This window comes from Delphinapterus leucas, chromosome 7, assembly GCF_059928025.1.
Source record: "Delphinapterus leucas isolate spDelLeu-1000000601 "Yukka" chromosome 7, BTC_Dleu_Yukka2, whole genome shotgun sequence".
Classification (NCBI taxonomy): Eukaryota; Metazoa; Chordata; class Mammalia; order Artiodactyla; family Monodontidae; genus Delphinapterus; species Delphinapterus leucas.
The window spans coordinates 5390895-5410028 of NC_143135.1; the positions used below are offsets into that span (position 1 = coordinate 5390895).

At 55.2% G+C, this 19134-nt stretch overlaps 2 protein-coding genes across 4 annotated transcripts; both read left to right on the top strand.

Annotated features, from left to right (window-relative positions):
* The first annotated feature begins 5890 nt into the window (after positions 1–5890).
* Positions 5891–15910, top strand: CABP2 (calcium binding protein 2). Its single transcript, XM_089914220.1, has 7 exons — positions 5891–6098; positions 7397–7653; positions 8230–8260; positions 9201–9335; positions 10039–10148; positions 10260–10407; positions 11016–15910. Exons 1-7 carry the CDS (start codon positions 5891–5893, stop codon positions 11039–11041), a joined length of 915 nt encoding a protein of 304 aa, XP_089770346.1. The 3' UTR covers positions 11042–15910.
* A 253-nt stretch (positions 15911–16163) lies between these two features.
* On the top strand, positions 16164–18510 carry CDK2AP2 (cyclin dependent kinase 2 associated protein 2). Of its 3 annotated transcripts, none has more exons than XM_022591253.3 (4): positions 16164–16844; positions 17150–17250; positions 17338–17470; positions 17981–18510. In XM_022591253.3, exons 1-4 carry the CDS (start codon positions 16763–16765, stop codon positions 18046–18048), a joined length of 384 nt encoding a protein of 127 aa, XP_022446961.1. In that variant the 5' UTR covers positions 16164–16762; the 3' UTR covers positions 18049–18510. The 3 variants fall into 3 exon arrangements, with proteins under 3 accessions (XP_022446961.1, XP_022446962.1, XP_022446960.1); XM_022591254.1 differs by lacking the exon at positions 16164–16844 and adding an exon at positions 16857–16986; XM_022591252.2 differs by lacking the exon at positions 16164–16844 and having other exon boundaries at positions 17002–17250.
* Positions 18511–19134: the final 624 nt, after the last annotated feature.

Below are 19134 nucleotides of genomic sequence, written 5' to 3' on the forward strand. Positions count from 1 at the left end.
CCACCCTGCGCCCCACCCCAGGAATCCGCCAAGTCACCACCCAGCGGATCTTGATCTTGGTCGGGGCGAGGTGTGGGTGTGGTGAAGAAGGGCTGGAGGGGCGCACCAGCCCTCTGCAGGGGTGCACCCTGCCTGATGTGCAGTGGCTTTACAAGAGGCACCCACACTTAGCAGCACACAGTCGCTACACCTGCTCACCGCCCCCGAACACACAGCATCCTCAGGGCCCCCAGAGGGCCAGGACTGAGCACCCCAGCACCAGCACACAGTAGGTGCTCCATAAATGCTTTTTGCTTGAATGGATGCTATTTCAATAAACACCCATTTCCGCATCCTCTCTCCTTGATAATAATAGCAAACCCTTAGGGACTGAGGGCTGCCTTGAGAACTTTACACATATTACAACCTTAAGACTTGGTCCTGTTCAGATCCCATTTTACAGAGGAGGGAACTGAAGCACAGATCGACTTTCCCAAGGTCACACAGCTAGTAAACACGTTTGGTTGGCTTCAGGGGCCTCACTTTTAACCCTCATTCTTTCTTCTGCAAGGCCTTGTAGTCTCCAAACCGTTTTTTGACTGAGTCGAAGTGCTCTGTACTCTTCAAATACAGACTGAGCCTGGGGATACGGCAGATGGAAAGAGGCAGACGAATGAGCAGGACCTCCTGGACCTGGGACGGCTGCGTCCTTCCAGGCAGAGCCCATTCCTGTCTCCCTGCGGGCCCCTCTGCACCCACAGTCCTGTTCTGGCTGCCCCTTCCTGGTACTGGAGGGGCGGGGGGGGGCAGGGGGCGGTCCTCCTTGGGAACTGGGACCTGACTGAGCCTGGCCCATCCCAGCCTGGTTTTCCTGTCAGAGCCACGAGGAAAGAGGAAGGTGTCCAGGTGTAGAAGTATCCACCGCAATCATGGGAAAACACCAAATGCAGTTTATCAGGAACACTTCTTTGCCTCATTGGAGCCCACAGCTGCCTGGGGCTGGGAGGGGATGGGGGAGGTGGCCCAGGAGCCGGGATCTATCCCTGACTCACAGCTGGAGTAACATCTGCCCAGCACTTAGCAGCTTACAAAGAGCTTTTGTATAAATGGTTTCATGTCATCTCCATCACACCCTGGGAGGGAGGGAGGGAGGGAGGGAGGGAGGGAGGGATTCCTGTTCCCATTAGCAGAAGAGGACACCAAGGTTCAGAAAGTCTCCGCCACCTGCTCTGGCCTGGAGCACGCATGCGCTCCTTTTGTGCACCATCATCCCAGACCTGGGAGCGTGGGAGACACCCTGCCATCCAGCAGGCCGGCCTCCTGCCAGCTCACACACCCTCCAGCTATCATACCCCTCGGGTCCCCTGGAGAAGCTGTCCGCCAGGCTGGCTTGACACTCTGCTGTGGTGTTTCAGTGGCTGCTTTTACCCACAGCCCTCTGGCTCCACCGGCCCAGCCTGTGGTCCAGCTCTGTGGCCACCCTATGGCCTCCTCCTCTGGGGCCCAGAAGCACAGCTTGAGAAGCCAAATGGGGCAGGCACCTCGCTGTGTCCATCCCCCACCTCCAGTCCACATATATATCAGCACCTGTCTTTGGTGGGTTTTAAAATATCTATAAGTGCTTTATTGCTACATAAAATTCACCCTTATAAAGGGTACATTCTGTGGGTTTTAGTATATTCAGTGTTGTGCAATCATCACCACTAATTTCAGAACGTTTTCATCACCCCGAAAAGAAACCCGGTACCCATTAGCCATCACTCCTCAACCCCACTCCCCCATCCCTTGACAACCACTAACGTATTTTGTCCCTATGGATTTGCCCCTTCTGGATTTTTCATGTAAATGGAATCAAACACTATGTGGCCTTTCGCGTCTGGCTGCTTTCACTCAGTAGAGTGTCTGCAAGCTTCATCTGTGTTGTAGCACATGTCAGTACATCATTCGTTTTTATGGCCAAATAATATTCCATTGGTTGGATATACACATTTTTCTTACCCATTTATACACTGATGAACATTTGGATTGTTTCATTTTTTGACTATGAGTAACACTGCTATATACATTTGCGTACAAATTTTTGTGTGAACTGACGTTTTCAATTCCCTTGGGTATGTACCGAGGACTGAAGTTGCTGAGTCATACGGTAACTCATTTTGAGGAACTGCCAGACTCTTTTCCAAAGTGGCGGCACCATTTTATAAACCCAACAGCAGCATGTGAAGGTTCCAGCTTCGCCACATCCTCACCTATTGTTATTGTCTGTCTTTCTTCACTTTAGCTATCCTGGTGAGTGTGAAGTGGTGTCTCAATATGGACCTGTGTATGGTGCTTACCAGGTGCCAAGCCTGGGTTTGGCTTGTAGGGAACGGAGTAGAGAAGGAGACGTCGTTTGCCATCAGAGGAATCACAGCTCAGCTCAGAGTAGGAGGAGATAAATAGACACATCTTTTTTTTTTTTAGAAATTCTTATTGGGTTTTGTTTTTATTTATTAATTTTTTTGGCTGTGCTGTGCAGCGTGTGGGATCTTAGTTTCCCGACCAGGGATCGAACCCGAGCCCCCTGCATTGGAAGCGCAGAGTCTTAACCACTGGACCGCCAGGGAAGTCCCCACTTCCTGGGTGGATAGGTGAATAAAGAAAAAGTCTTTATTCACACATTAATTAGTGTGTCTCAGCATTGAGTGGGCTGGACATCATGGGAGACACTGAAGTAGATAAGATATGGTCTCCAGCCTAATGGACTCTTTGAATGAAGACTGTAAAGACCTACACCAGCAGTCCATCCACCCAGCCATCTACCCACCTCCACCTATCTATCTGTCCATCCATACACCCACCTACCCGATCATTCAGCCATCCAACAACCAAACATTAGACCAGGCAGTCCATCAAAACATCCACCTCTCGGGACTTCCCTGGTGGCTCAATGGTTAAGAATCCGCCTGCCAGTGCAGGGGACACAAGTTTGAGCCCTGGTCCGGGAAGATCCCACATGCCGCAGAGCAACTAAGCCCGTGCACCACAACTACTGAGCCTGCGCTCTAGAGCCCGCGAGCCACAACTATTGAAGCCCGCGTGCCACAACTACTGAAGCCCACGTGCCTAGAGCCCATGCTCTGCAGCAAGAGAAACCACCGCAAGGAGAAGCCCGTGCACTGCAACGAAGACTAGCCCCTGCTCACCGCAACCAGAGAAAGCCCGTGCGCAGCAATGAAGACCCGACGCAGCCATAAATAAATAAAAATTAAAAAAAAAAACGAACAAAAGACATCCACCTCTCCATTTACTCACCTACTACTCATTTACCTACCCAATCATCCTCGACTTGTCTATCCATCCATCTTTTCATTCACCCACCCATCCAGCCAGGCAACTGTCCATCTGTCTATGCAACCATTTAACCACTAGCCCGTCACATCACCTACCTATCCTTCCATCCAGTCAGCAACCCACCTGTCCATCCATTCATCCATCCATCCATCCATCTGTCTGTCCATCTATCCATCCAGCTACTCAATCGTCCATCCTTCCAAGCACCAACCATTCAAACACCAATCCATCAAGTCAGCCTCCCACCCAACCAACCACCCACCTATCCACCCAACCATCCATCCATTCATTTGTCCACCACTGATCCACCTGGCCATCCTGGACACTGGAGCTGGACACGAAGGCTTTGCTCCTTCATTGAAAATACTTCTACCCACTATTCCATGACCAGTTATAGTTCCCACTCCTTTGGCTTATACTTTGGGACACACATTTCTCAACACTTCCCACCTTCTTAGATGGTTATTTAGACGTGGAATCTTTCATCACATGTGACATCCACCATTTTTTGAACGTTTCTTATGCGCTGGGAACCTGCTAGGCCTTTTATCATTTAATTTTCACAAAGGCACCATGAGACAGATACTAGGTCCACCTCCACTTTCCAGATTAGGTAACTAAGGCTCAGAGAGGTGAAATATCTTGCCTAGGGTCACACAGCAAATGCATGGGGGAAGCCAGGACTGCGGGCCCTTTCTATGACCTTGCAGAAAACAGGAGCATCCCTGTCTCTGAGGGCTGTTTGCTGTGCTTCCGGGGAGGCAGTGCACTCCTGGCCTCCGGGAGGAGATGTGACCCGGGGTGCAGAGGGGCTGAAGGATGCTGAAGCTGAGCCTCCAAATGATCAATGTGAATGGTCACAATGAGTCCTTCCCACCCTAGACCAACGGCCGGCGTGCACTCGCCTCTCAACCCTGGCTTTTCCTTAGACCCTCAGACCTGCCCAGGGCTTTGTGGAAGATGTCCCCTCTGCCTGCATGGCCACCCGTCTTCACGCGGTCACTCCCTTCATCCCTCTGACCTTGGCTCACAGGTCACTGCCTCAGCCCCCATCACCGCAGGGTCCCCCTGACTGCCTGTCGGGCCCTCCCCTGCCCTTGCTCCTCCACAGCCGGCCTGAGGCAGGGACTGGTTCCCAGCACCCGGGAAGGCACACAGCAGGGGCTTCACCAACATTTGCTGAAGACTCAGTCTCTGAAGTTTCCTCCAGCCTCTGGCCACCATCACCCTTTCCAGGGACTTCCACCCCTGCCTCCCTCCTGAGGGCCTCCACCCACAGACCCTGCTGGATGCCGGTGCCCGTTCACAGCTGATCCCTGCCGGGGATGCTGGCACTTGCCCAGGGTGCAAGTGCCAAGCTAAACATTGGTGGGCAATGCCTAGAATGCCGCCCCATCCCCCCTTCTCCCCCATGAAGCCTTCCTGATGCCTGAGTCTGTGCCCCCAAGCACTTGGAGGCTGTCTCTCGGCCCTTTTCTGAATTAGATGTGCCTTAGAGCAGGGCCTTCAGGGCAGACGGGGTCTGTCATGTGGCCCCAGCAGCCGGCCCGGGGCTGCATCCCGGCAGACCTCGGATGTTTGCAAAAGAAATACGTGAATGGATGGCCGTGAGTGGCCGAAAGAGGCCAGAGCCACCAGCTCAGATGGCAGGTGCCTGGTGGGATCTGGTTCCCTTGGACAAAGGTTGATGCGGGGGGCAGGTGAATAAATCATGAGGGGCCTGGAGCAGGGCCGGGGCAGGACGACTGACCTCATTCGGAGAGGTGAGGGGCAGGCAGCTGCGCGGTAAGTGGGCCGGGGCATAACAAGGGGGCACAAGAGGCCACGGCCGGCTGCCTGGCCTACGAGGTTGGCAGAAGCTAAGTGGGAGGTGCAGAGGTACCCCGGGGCTCTGGGTGGGGAGAATGGGGGAGGTCTGGGGCAGGACTTGGGGGGGATGGTCTTTCCAGAATCCAGGAGCCATCCTGGGAAGGGGGATGGTGGGGAGAATAGGAAGGGCAAGGATGGACAGACAGAAAGACAGACCAATGTGAGAAATAGTCTCACGCAACAGAGGGAGGGAAGTGACAAAGAAATGGGGCATGAGTGGGCAGAGAGACCCACAGAGACACAGCTGGACAGATTGTCAACAGAGGGCAGGGGGTGGAGAGGGGAGGGCAGGTGAGACGGACAAAGAGAGACACCCATGGAGCAGAGGGGACAGAGGGGGGCAGAGAACAACACAGAATCAGAGGTGGAAGAGGATGTGGGGAGACGCAGAGCCCAGGAACCAGAGAGGCCGGTGTGATGCGGGGGGGCCCCGGGGCACAGCCTGTGGCCAGCATGAGGGCAGCAGCTCAGGGGAAGGCTAGGATTTCAGGGAGGGGCTGTGTGAGGGGCTTGGGGAGCTAGGAAAGAGAGGAGCCTTGGAGGACCTGGGGGCCATTAGCCCGCGGAGCGAGGAACAGGGAGAAGAGTAGCAGGGACCCTGTGGGGACCACATCCACAGCTGCCCACTAAGCTGTCCTTCCGCAGGACCCTGGACAGTGGAGTGGGGCAGTGCCCCGCAGCCAGCAGGAGGTGCCAAGCCCTTGTCTCCATGGCCCTTCCCCAGGGCCCGGCAGATGGCAGCCTCCCCATGGGGGACCCCAGCCCCTCCGAGGGCACTCCAGGGCCTAGCCAGGCCCCTGCCAACCCAGCAGCCACCAGACGGCGGGCGCTCCTCCAGGAGCTGGAGACCCAGGTGCAGGCCGCCTACGGGCAGGTAAAGGGGGCCGGGGTATGGAGCCATCCTCAACTGGGGGACCGTGAGGGAACAGTGGGGATGCCACACCCCAACCGGGGCCCGCTGGACCAACCCAGGGCTGAGCCCAGGGACGGGACCTTGGACATGCACAGTGACAGAGGGGTCAGCAGTCACTCAGCTGCCCAGGAGGGAGGCTGGCATCCCTCCCCACCTCTGCCCTCACTGAGGCCTGCTTCCAGCCCACAGAGCCCAAAGTCAGCTGCCCTCGGCTCCTTGCCCAAGTACAAGGGGCAGGGGGCAGGTCCAGGCAGGTGTGCCGAGCAGGCTGGCTGGGTGGATGCTCTGGGGTGAGAGCAAGGGTCCGACAGGGAGGGCCAGGGGCTTCCTGGGTCTGCTGTTCTGGGGAGAGATGACCCAGCCTGCTCTAGCACAGAAGCCACCTGGTTTCCTCCTCCCAGGTCCGGGCCCTGCTTCTGAAGACATTAAATCTCTCCTGATTAGAAGAGATTAGGGGTAGTGGTGGGGGGAGAGGGTCCTGGAGAGGGGGTGTCTGGAAGACCCTCAGGAGTGAGCATGGGGAGGTTATGCCTTCCAGGGGGGCCTTATGCCCCGAGTGGCCCCCCTCACCAGCAGAGATGCTCAGAGATAATCCCAGATTAGGACCCAAGCCCCTGTGCCCAAGGCTCCCCGCCTGCCCACCCACGCCCGATCTCCCCCACAAAACCCTAGGAAAATCCCCTGCAGTGCTCCCAGACTCTCACGGGGAGTGGCTGGGGGCTGGTGGGAGCCCACAGCATCTGCTGAGGCCCAGCCCTGGGCTACCCCCGGGACTCCAGGCCTGGCATGGTTCAAGGGTCCATGGGAAACTCTGCCAAGCGGCCCCAACACCGGGGGCCTAAGGTAGGAGTGTCAAGGGGGAAAGCCAAGGCCAGGAGGCTGGCTGGACCCTGAAAGCTTCTGGTGGAGGGTGGTGCAGAGCCCTGTGAGAGGCTGAGCTGGGGTTACAGCGCAGCTGGGGGATGGAGGGGTGGGTTCCCACCACCCTAGACCGAGATTTTCCCTGGCAGCCCCCAGACTCTGGCCCATCCTGGTCTTGGCTCCTGTAGGCCACTGGGCTTCCCCTGCCAAAGCTCGTCAGGGCCCCCAGCTGCCCACTCAACTGCCCCATCCCTGCTGCTACCCTTGCCCTCTGCTAGTCAGTCCTGGCCTGGGAGACTCAGCACATGAGCTCAGGGTCTCACTCCGCCACTGGCTTTCTGAGTGACCGTGGCCAAGTCTCTTGCCTTCTCTGGGCCTCGGTTTGCCCAGCTGAACAGTGAGGGGTGGACCCTTCCAGCATAGAGTGTTGCTGATGGTGAGGGTCCACTGTTCTCTGTTCTGTGCTGGGCCCTAACGAGGGGGAGAGGGGTCACTGTCCCAGCTCATGGCCGGCTCTGCTGCAGGACTGCTGGCAGTGGCCTGGCTCCCCGCCAAGGGGGTCCCGCCATGGCCTGGGCCCCAGCGCCAAGGAGCAGAGGAGCCCTGGGCCGGGTGTTCAGGGCTGCTACTCTGTACTCAGTAGCCTGGTGGGGCCTGCCTGCGTCTTCCTGCGGCCCAGCATCGCCGCCACCCAGCTCGTATGTACGGTCACCACCTGCCTGCCGCCCGTGCCCACCTTCTCCTTGAGTGGAAGGAGAGGATTGAGTGGGGATCTCAGAGCAAAGCACACAGACCCAGGGGTGTAAGGGGCAGAGAGGAGTGGAGAAACAGACATGGGATCAAACACGGGGGAGACCCAGGGAAACATGCCAGGAAAGAAAGAAGAGGGGGCCGAGAGCAATCCAGAGAAATGGCAGAGACAGCCACCAAGAGGATGGTCAGGGAGGGGACAGGGCTCCCAGGAGAGGGACAGAGAGAACAAGAGGGACATATGCTGACACTGAGGCCCCCATGGCCAAGCCCAAGGTTCTGCCCAACCCCAGATCCATCTCTGGCTAATGGAGCTCCGGCCCTAGAGGAGGGTGGGCACGGGGAACAGGGAAGAGGGGCCAGGTGCCCAGGTCCATCAACAGGAATGGTGGGAGGAATGGGTTGGAGCAGTGTCACTGCTGGCCCTGTGCCTGCATGTTGTAGGGGGCCCCAAAGGACAAGAAGGAAGGGATGCAGGTGCCTGGGGGGTCCAGGGAATTCTTAACCCCTCTGTGTCCCCTCAGGACCGGGAGCTGCGGCCAGAGGAGATTGAAGGTAAAGGGTTGGGGAAAGAACTAGAATTTCCGGAGTGTGGGGCATTGGGTGGGGGCCTGAGCATGCTCCAGGAGGAGCAGGAAGGCCGCAGGGGATCCGTGCGAGAATATGGGGACAAGACTGAGCAGGGAGGGGTTGAGAGAACCCCCAGCTGTCAGTTCCCTGGTCCCACTTGCCAGGTGGGTCACGGTCCCCTTTTTTTATTTGTTCATTCAGCGAACACTTCCTGGGTGCCCACTGTGTGCCTGGCCCAGTGCTGAGCACTGGGAAACGTGACAAACTGGACAGATATGGCCTGTGTCCTCTGGAGTCAGACGTCAATAAGTCAACTACAAGTACAAATGGTGCTAAGTGCTCTCAAGGAAGTGAACAAATGGGCCAGAGGGGACTGAACTGAGAGGGAAGACCTCCTTGATTAGGTGACTTAAGGACCAAAGAGGAGGGGAGAGTGTCCAGAATGTGAGCTCCATGAGGTCAATGATTTGTTTCTCCCTCTCCCTCTCCCTTCCTTCCTTCCTCTTTCCTTCCTTCCTTCCTTCCTTCCTCTTTCCTTCCTTCCTTCCTCTCTTTTTCGTTCATTCTTTTCTTTCTTTCTTTCTTTCTTCCTTCTTCCTTCCTTCCTTCCTTCCTTTCTTTCTTTCTTTCTTCTTCTTTCTTCCTTCCTTCCTTTCTTTCTTTCTTTCTTTCTTTTCTTTCTTTTCTTTCTTTTTCTTTCTTCATTGCCATATTCCCAGTACCTAGAGCAGAGCTTGGCACATAGCAGATGTTCCTTAAATATTTGCAGAATGAATTAAAGGAATAGCATGTACAAAGGCCCTGAGGCAGCAAAGAGAAATGGGTGTTTAGAAAGAGGAAATGATTGGACCGAGGGGAGAAGGTCCAATCCAGGATGGGGTCCAGGGTGACGTGGGGGAAGGACTGACTCTGCCCTGCCTGGCAGAGCTGCAGGCCGCCTTCCAGGAGTTTGACCGAGACCGGGACGGCTATATCGGCTACGGGGAGCTGGGAGCCTGCATGCGGACACTGGGCTACATGCCCACGGAGATGGAGCTCATCGAGATTTCACAGCAAATCAGTATGTGCCTGAGACCTGCCCCACCCCCAGTTCTCCAGAGGCCATGCCCATGGCCAGGGCAGCTGGGCAGCCCAGGGAACAGAGGTGTCTACACAGGTTGGCCCCCAGAGCTCGGGACCTTGGTCATTCTCAAGGCAAGCTCTCTGCCTCCAGAGAATCTCACCATCCCCTAGGATGTGGGTGAGTCAAGGACCATCATGCCCACTTTTTAGATGAGGGCAGAACTCTTATTATCCCCATAAGGAGAAGAAAGTCAGTTCTTAGGGAAGCGTGGGTGCTTAGCAAAGGAAGTGGTTGGAGCCAAGATCTGAATGCGGGCAGCCTACCCAGAACCCAGCTCTTTCTCTATGCTTCATTCCCAACAGAGGGAAAACAGGATTAAATAAGAATAGGAAGCCAAGGAAAATCAGTGTGTAGAAATTCTCCACACTGAGTCTCTGAAAGGTTAAGTGACTTGCTTAAGGTCACAAAGTCAGATCATTGGAGCCAGGACTTGAACCCAACTGAACTCTTCAGAAAAATTAAGAAAAGCCCTCAGGAGACACAGATGACCCAGCCTGTGAAACCAAGAGGGAGGGAAAGGCCCATTTAGTGGGGCAGGGGAGAGGGACACAGGCCAGAAGGGAAGGACAAAAGGCAGAGGGCGCCAGGGCTGGGCAGGGGTCTCTGATGGTCCCAGGTCTCTGATGGGCGTGGCCCCCAGGTGGCGGGAAGGTGGACTTTGACGACTTTCTGGAGCTGATGGGCCCCAAGCTGCTGGCGGAGACTGCGGACATGATTGGCGTCAGGGAGCTGCGGGACGCCTTCCGGGAGGTGGGGTCACCGGGCCTGGAGGGGGCGGGGCTGCTTGTCTGCTGTGAGTGAGGGGCTGCACGAATGAACGGTTCGGTCTGTGACCTGATGCCGCAACCAACGCCGCCACAGTTCGACACCAACAGGGACGGCTGCATCAGCTTGGGTGAACTCCGGGCGGCCCTGAAGGCCCTGCTGGGAGAGCGGCTCAGCCAGCGGGAGGTGGACGAGATCTTCCGTGACATTGACCTCAACGGGGACGGCCTGGTCGACTTTGAAGGTACCGTCCCCCGCTCACCAAGCTCAGGACCGCTCGCCCTGGGAGGGTTTTAACGGAGGAAGAGCCTTAATCCGTGTGTGCCAGGCGCTGTGCTAAGCACGCCTGTGTCCTCCTCTCCTAGGTAATCATCACGAAAACCCAGGAGGAAGGAACTCTTATCCCCATAAGCAGGAGAAGAAAGTCGGTTCTTAGGGGGAAGCGTGAGTGCTTAGCAAAAGAAGTGGATGGAGTCAAGATCTGAATGCGGGCAGCCTACCCAGAACCCAGCTCTTTCTCTATGCTTCACTCCCAAAAGAGGGAAAAAAGGATTAAATAAGAATAGGAAGCCAAGGAAAATCAGTGTGTAGAAATTCTCCAAGGTAGGCCCCAGAGTGTTCCTGGCTTCCTAGCAGCCAAAGCAAAGAGGAAAATAGGTTCAGTTACAAGATTTGGGTTTTTTTCCCTGTAAGATGAAGCCCCTCTTCCTGGCCTATTCCCTACCAGATTCAGGGGACTCCCTTGCACGCCCTGTCTTGACCACACTCCCTCCCACCTCAAGGCCAGTATATTAGCCTCACTCCTGGGGAGTCCAGAGAGCAGACTAGAAAACGTTGGCTTTGTCCTGGCAGAGTTTGTGCGAATGATGTCTCGCTGAGCCTGTACAGAAGCTGGAGGCAGCAGACAGGACTTGGCACCAGAGCCACTGCCTGCCAGTGTGTTCCCGGAGCCCCTCGCCTCCAGCTGGGACCCTCATCCTCTCCTCCCTGCCCCGGCCTGGGTGCAGTGCCCTTGCCTGCCCTCGCCTCCACCCCCACTCGTCCACCAAGCCTCCTTGCCCGTCTCTACTTCTCTGACAATAAAGCATCTTTGAGCAGCACCCACCACTCACTTGTTCACCCTGCAGGTATTTGGCCCCCAAAAGTGAAGTCCCCTCGACTGTGAACTTTGGGTGGGTAGGGGCCCTCCCCGGATCCTGCACCCAGCCCAGAGCAAGTGTTGGGAAACGTCCCCGGATGAGTAAACCCAACCTGCTTCTCCCAGAGCTGGGTGCGCGGTGGCCCCTCATCCTGTGAAGGGCTCCTACCGGACCCAGGATGACATGAGAGGAGCACGTGCCTGAGGGCTTTTCCCAAGCTCCATCCCATTTCCTCTTAGAAGGGTGCTGCGCGGTGCTCCCTCCAAAAAAGAACTTGCTGGTCGGCTGGGAGCAGTGAGTGAGCTGACAGGCCTCTTCAGGACATACCTCAGCTTTGGGGCTGATACCTCACTCTTCCCGGGAGCCCCCAGCCACTGACCGAGCACATAGGTGGTCTCCGTTCCAAGCTCCCCTCCAGGTTAGCCGAGGTGTGGTCAGGTCAGCCTCGAATCGGAAGCTGTCTGCCCAATCCTGCTTCACCGTGCGTCCTCGTTTTTGCGTCCCTAACTTCAGCTTAGTGTCTGCCTCCCGGGGAGACCAAATGACACATCTCCTCACTCCAACCCTGCCACGGTCTTTGTAACCCCACGTGCCATATTGAGGAACCCCAGAGGCCGGGTGTCAGTGACTTGCTAGAGGTCACGCAGCTCCACTGCCATCTCTCCCCTCCAGGCCATGCAGCGCGTGCTGCCAGATTTTTCTTCCTGAAATGCCATTTGCGTGTTGTCACACTCTAGAAACTGGCCATGATCCCTCATTGCCCCCAGGCTGATCTGGCCCCTTTGCCTGGCACCAGAAGGCTCCGGGGAGGAACTGGCATACAGTCACACAGGTTAGGATGAAGCAGAGGTGGGACTTCACCCAGGCCTGGGGACTCTGAAATCACAGTGCCAACAAGAAAGGGCACCTCCAGGTCAGAGCAGACCCAGGAGAGGCCTCAGCCTCCCCAAGCACTGCCTGACCAGACGCCGTTCCCACCTGCTGGGAGGCATGATGGGCTTGATGTCCAGGTCAGGAAGGGGGAGGAGCTTTCAGTGCCCGTGGCTGGTCCTCAGCATTGCTACTGCCAACAAGATGGTCTTAAGACAGAGCAGGCGGGCAGCCACCGGCACTCTGCTCAGCCTGGAGCTTGGACCCCGAGGTGCCAGGGCTGGCTGCTGCAGCCTCAGCACCACTTGCCTGGCAGATCACAATTAATGCTTAATCCTCAATTGGGTGATCTCTCCTGCCAGTCTGGCAGGCTTGGGGCTGAGGAGGAGTTGCCCCAGCCCTGCAGCTTGTCTGGGAGCCATGGCCCACACTCCTTCCCACCACCCTCCACTGGCCGGCACAGATGGCATTGCTGCCTGAGAGGTCTGTCCCCTCTGCAGGGGCTGGGAAGAGTGATGGACAGGTGCCAGGGGAAGACCAGAGCAGGCTCAAGGTCACCTTCCAATGGGCCCCAGCTTGTCAGGCCCTGTGCCTGGAGCAAGGGAGAGGGGATGGTTGGGGGGATGACCTTAATTGGCTGCCGTGTGTCTGCTTGCATCAGAAGTGCCCACAGTTCCCCCAAATCTCACACGTGCCCTCCCACCCCAGAAAGGCTGTTAGCTCAGAAGTTCCAAACAGACACAGCTGGAGCAGGCAGCAGGCCTGGGAGGAACAGGAAGCAGGCAGCGACTGTGCAAGCCAAGAGCCCCTTCCCCGCCTAAAGGGGGCACCTGCCACCCAACTCCACTGACTGTTGTCAGCTGGAGCAGGCTAGAGCTATGGCATCTTCTGGTTTTCCAAGAGAAGCTGTCAGTTGAGATTTTTACCTTAAGTCCACTTTAAATAGTTGGAGTATAATATACATTCAGTAACGTATATGAATGTAAAGCTCAGTGGATTTTTACGTGTGTATGCACTGGGTAACCATCACCCAGATAAAGATATTACATCCACTTGTTGTATTTTAGAGTAGTTCTAGGTTTACAGAATTATTTTGAATATTGGACAGGGAGCTCCTAAATACCCCACACCGAGCTTCTCCTATGTGTTAGTCAAGGTTCTCCAGAGAAACAGAACCAATAGGAGGGGTGTGTGTGCGTGCGTGCGTGCGTGCGTGTGTGTGTGTGTGTGTGGAGATATTTATTGTAAGGAATTGGCTTGGGTAATTATGGGCACAGAGCAGTCCCCAGATCTTCATTCAGCAAGCTGGTGACACAGGAGACCTAGTGATACAGTTCCAGCCCAAGCCCGAAGGCCCAAGAACCAGAAAAGTCAATGTTGTAAGTTCCAGTCTGAGAGCAGAAGACTGATGACCCTGCTCAAAGGTCAGGCAGGCAAAATTCCCTCTCGCTCAGCCTTTTTTTTTTCCATTCAGATCTTCAACCCACATTGGGAAGAGCCATCTGCTTTACTTAGTCCACAGATTCAATGGATGTTAATCTCATCCAGACCAGATACACCCTCACAGACACACCCAGAATCATGTTTGACCGAAGGTCTGGGCACCCCATGACTCAGTCAGGTTGACACACAAAATTAACCACGACACTCTATTAACATCTTACGTCAGAATGGTACCTTTGTCACTGCTGATGAACTAATACTGGCACATTAACTAAAGTCCACATTTTATGCAGATTTTATCACTTTTTCCCTTGTTCTGTTCCAGAGTGCCATCCAGGACACCATGTTACATTAGGCATCATGTCTCCTTAAGCTTCTCTTGGTCATGATGGTTTTACAGAATTTCCTTGTTTTTTTAAATTATCTTGACAGTTTTTTTTTAATTTTTATTTATTTGTTTGTTTATTTATTTATGGCTGCGTTAGGTCTTTGTTACTGCGCACGGGCTTTTTCTAGTTGCAGCGAGCGGGGGCTACTCTTCGATGCAGTGTGCGGGCTTCTCATTGCCGTGGCTTCTCTTGTTGCAGAGCATGGGCTCTAGGTGCGTGGGCTTCAGTAGTTGTGGCACGCGGGCTCGGTAGTTGTGGCTCGCAGGCTCTAGAGAGTAGGCTCAGTAGTTGTGGCGCACTGGCTTAGTTGCTCTGCGGCATGTGGGATCTTCCCAGACCAGGGCTCAAACTTGTGTCCCCTGCACTGGCATGCGGATTCTTAACCACTGCGCCACCGGGGATGTCCCTCTTGACAGTTTTGAGGAGGACCAGTCAGGTATTTTATAGAATGTCCCTAAATTGGGATTTTCCTGATGTTTTTCTCACGATTAGAATGGGGTTCTCATCCCAACATATGAAGGGTGCATACTATCAACATGATATCACTGATGCTGTTGACCTTGACCACCTGGCTTAAGGTAGTGTTTGTCAGGTTTCTGTACTGTAAAACTACTCTTTTTCTTTCTCCTGTTACATACTATACTCTGGAAGGAAGTCACTATACACAGCCCGCGCTTAAGGGGGGTGGAGCATTGTAATTCACCTCATTAAGGGCTGAGTTTCTACATAAATTACTTGAAATTCTTCTGTCCGGGAAGTTTGTCTCTTCTCCATTTATTTATTTGCGCAATCATTTTTACATCAATATGGACTCATAGATATTTATTTTATACAAGTTATAATCTAGTACTATTATTTTATTTTCTTGCTCAAATTGCTCTACCTTTGGCCATTGGGAGCTCTTTCAGTTGGCTCCTGTGTCCCTCTGACATACCGCCATTATTGTGGGTGTTTGGGTTTGGGGGTTTTTATTTCATTTTAGCATTTTCTTACTTTCTGGCACAACTAGATGCTTCAGAATCATCTTGTATATTCCTGCCCCAGTCCTAGAATCTGCCATTTCTCCAAGGAACCCTGCTTCATTTTATTGGAGAATGGTATTCGAAACCAAGATCTGGGTGCAAGCGTGCTTCTAGGCCCTGTCAGCTGATAGAGTGATGAGATATATATGTATACTAACCTGTGAACATAGAAATTTTAAAATATTTCTGTATGTAACCAACTGTATTTATATCAAGCTAAACATGAGTTCCTATTGATACCTCCAACTCTAATCCGTTACCACATGGATCATTCTAGCCTCCTCCTCCTCGCTTACCTGTAACTTCTCATTCCAACAGTGTACATGTGTAGTGGTTTCCGAATTGTTAACCCGTACCGCCATGGGAAACCACGTCATCAGCTAGGGTCCAGTGCTTATGTGCAGTGCTTTTAGTCTTTTTCTTACAGACACCACTCATTTTCAGACTAGCACCTTATTCCCCCACTCCCTTCACTGAAGCTGTTTCATACATTTGTGATACAGTTTGATTCTTTTGTCATATTCTGCATTCCATCCTGGGATCCCCTGACCTCCTAAATGATTTTTTAAATCATTAAAAAATATTCGTGATTGAAGCTCACTCTTTGACAAATGCTTAAGAGGAGAATGAAACAGTAAGCACTTTATGAATATTCATTTAATCCACACAACAACCTTAAGAGATAGTTATTATTAGCGTCCCCATTTTACAGACGGGGAAGCTGAGGCCTATTGAGGTAACTTGCCCAAGGGCAAATCAGTCAGTCTGACTCCAGATGGTGCTGTAGTCCATGATCCAGGACGGCGCATGGTACAGGGCCCGGCATGCAGTTTAGTATTCAAGGTTAGCTGTTCCTTCTATTGTCATTATGAGGCACCGGCGTGGGGCCTTAGGGGGGTGGGGGGTGGGGTGCAGGTTGAGGAGCCTTTGAGGTCGCCCTTGGACCTTACACCAGCCTAGACCCGAGATCCAGGCAATTGGGAGGAAGAGGCGCATCAACAGCGTTGGTGACGGACCCGTTGCCACGGGAACAGACGGAGGCCTCAGGAGGGCGCATGCGCCGATCGAGGACAGGTTGCTGAACCGGTGAAAGGTGACGTAAAAGCGCACGGGGTGGGGCGCAGGGCTGGGAACGTCAAAGCCCTGCGTCCTCCGGCACTCAGAGCTGAGGAAAGGCGCGCGCGCGCGCGCGCGGCGGCGGCGGCGACGGCGGCGGCGCCGGCGACAGCAGCCCAGCTAAACCGGGACCGGGCAGCGGGAAGCTGACGTACGAAGCAACGTGAGTGAGGCGCGAGGGCGGCACCCGAGCCCGGGAAGCCCGGCTCGGCGCGAACCGCGGCGGACCAGACCCAGGTCCAGGCTTCCGAGGCCCCGCCTCTCGGGTTTTGGGACTAATCGGATTGAGAGCGCGCCGGCCCGGGCCGCGAACTCGCCAATTGCGGAAGGCGTCGGCCACCGCCCAATCCGAAGCAGACAGGTGCGAGGTCCGGAAGGCGGAGACCAATCAGCAGCGGTTGCGGCCTGTTGGGGCCGGTCTCGGCCAATGAGAAGGCCCGAGTGACATCTTCGCACGCCAATCGGGAGTGAAGGAGCGTTCGTACCCGCCCGCCCTTCCGGCCTGAGCTCTATTTACCAGGGGCGTGCTGCCGGCTTGCCAATCAGAGCGCGGCTGAGCGGCCAGGCAGCCAACCCGGGAGGAGCGGCCGGCCGGCGTCTGCCGCACCCAGGAGTTGGGGATGTCCTACAAACCCATCGCCCCCGCCCCCAGCAGCACCCCCGGCTCCAGCACCCCTGGGCCCGGCACCCCGGTCCCTACAGGTGAGGATCCAGCTCCACCCCTGCTTGCCTGCCCGGGCGGTCGAGGTCTCGAAGAGAAGACGGCCTGAGTTCTGCAATACTGGGCCTGCCGCCTACCCTCGCTGAGCCTCAGTTCGCTGGCCTGTGAAGTGGGCGTGGTCACGTAAGGGCTTGTTGGTGAAGCGCAGGGGGAGGGGTTTATCCTGAAGTTTAGCAGCCTGGAATGAAGCCCTTTGGAGGGAATCGGGCGAATCTGGTCCGGGGCTTGGAACGTCGGGGCGAGGCGTCCCTGCCCCACGCTGACCTCTTACTGGCGCATGTTGCAGCCGGAAGTGTCCCATCGCCGTCGGGCTCGGTGCCAGGAGCCGCTGCCCCTTTCAGACCACTGTTTAACGACTTTGGACCGCCCTCCATGGGCTATGTGCAGGTGAGTGGAGCCGAGGGATTGCCTATGGATGGGGACTGGGGGCTCCTTCTTGGCCTGAGCTCACTGCCCTGTTCTCTTTTGACATAGGCAATGAAACCACCTGGTGCCCAGGGCTCCCAAAGCACTTACACCGACCTGCTGTCGGTCATAGAGGAGATGGGCAAAGAGATCCGGCCCACCTATGCTGGCAGCAAGAGCGCCATGGAGCGCCTGAAGAGAGGTAAGTGAGGCCAGGCCCACCGCCCCTGCCCGGGAGACAAACACTGGACAGTGCTTCACTAGGTAGGGAAGGAAAGCCAAGCCTGGGCTAGGGCCAGGATCACTATCCAGAGAGGTGGGGTTTTTTGGTTTGTTTTTTGTGTTTTTTTGGCCACGCCATGCAGCATGCGGGATCTTAGTTCCCCGACCAGAGATCGAACCCATGCCCCCTGCACTGGGAGCGTGGAGTCTTAACCACAGGACCACCAGGGAAGTCCCCCAGAGAGACGTTTTAAATTGAATTGACATTGAGTTAATTTCCAGGGAAGGACCTGGGAGTTTGTATTTCAACAGGGCAAATTTGAGGATTAACCTCTAAACCTCTAATCTCATCCAGCCCCTCATTAGATTATAGTCCCTTTTACTGAAAGGGAAGGGGATGGAGAGGGAGGGTGTTTTTCACTGGCGGGTGAACTTGGGACTGTGGAGGGTCGCTGAGATCCTGTATGTTACTTCCGCATCCACACCCCAGGCATCATCCATGCCCGGGCGCTAGTCAGAGAGTGCCTGGCAGAGACAGAGCGGAACGCCCGCACGTAACAGGACTCGACTCCGCCTCAGCATCTGGACCTTTCCGGGCCACTGCAGAGCACCTGCTTCTCCCTGGCCTTCACCCCGAGTTGCACTTCCCATCCTGGGCTTCCTGTTCTGTGTCCTTTGGTGGGTGCCCTCCAGGAACCAGTGGGCGGCTCTCGCTCCAGTCGGCAGCACTAACTGGAAACCCCCAAAAGAGTTAGCAGCGAGGTCACTGTGAATCTCACCCATGACCTGCCAACAGTGTTGATCCAACTGGAGCTTTCTCCTTTCTGTGGCCCCCACCACTCAGCACTTACCCAGGACTTCTCACCACTTTTCCCAGACCCCTTCTCCCCAGCAGGGCCTCAGAAGGCCTGTCGCCTCCCTGCCCTGTCTCCTGGGCCGTGGCGACTCTTTTCTCAGTGTGTCTTTTGCTAAATATGCCCTTTTTGTATAAATAAAAGATAATTTGGAGTTGTTCTCTCAGCTTGTAGTTTTTGAGTCTGGTGCTTTTGCTAAGCCTGGATGGGCGGAAGGTGGGGTGCAGTGGGTGGGAGAGAGGCCCACGGAGCCTGGCTTTGCCTTGCCTCCACTGTCCATTGACCTTGAGTGGAACCCTGCCCTTCTCTGGCCCTCAGCCTTCCAGCTGTAAGTAGTGGAAAGGGTGAGCTCCAGTAGCCGAGCGCCCTGCCCTCCTTCACGTGATGCCACCAGGGGGCAGCGCAGGGCCTTGGCTGCCTCCACGGCTGGAGGGCACTGTCTCCAGCCTGAGCCTAGAGGGTTCTTTCCCTGGACTAGCAGTGCCTAGCTGGTGGAAATGCCAGTTCACTTAAGCCACACCCTCACATGCCTTAATGCCCTAACATCCTAAGCTTGGAATCAGCCCTGGAGGCTCTGAATACACCCCATCTCTGAGTCCTCAGAGAGGAAAGAAAGGGAGCATTGCTGCTTCCCTCCCCACAGGACCTGAGAAACAGTCAAGGAGAGAGAACTGGTTTCCAACATGGGTGAGACCCAGCTCGGTGCTGCCATACACTGTCCCAATGCCTTGTAGCTGACTGGGTGTGGTCTCACGGGCCCAACCCTAGGCTGTCTCAGCCTTTGCGCAGG

Coding starts and splice junctions, on each gene's coding strand:
- CABP2 (XM_089914220.1), top strand. CDS start 5,891: ATGGCCCTTCCCCAGGGCCCGGCAGATGGCAGCCTCCCCATGGGGGAC. Junction 9,336..10,038: donor CGAGATTTCACAGCAAATCA/GTATGTGCCTGA, acceptor CGTGGCCCCCAG/GTGGCGGGAAGGTGGACTTT. Junction 10,408..11,015: donor CGGCCTGGTCGACTTTGAAG/GTACCGTCCCCC, acceptor TTGTCCTGGCAG/AGTTTGTGCGAATGATGTCT.
- CDK2AP2 (XM_022591252.2), top strand. CDS start 17,047: ATGAAGCCCTTTGGAGGGAATCGGGCGAATCTGGTCCGGGGCTTGGAA. Junction 17,251..17,337: donor CCTCCATGGGCTATGTGCAG/GTGAGTGGAGCC, acceptor CTTTTGACATAG/GCAATGAAACCACCTGGTGC. Junction 17,471..17,980: donor CATGGAGCGCCTGAAGAGAG/GTAAGTGAGGCC, acceptor TCCACACCCCAG/GCATCATCCATGCCCGGGCG.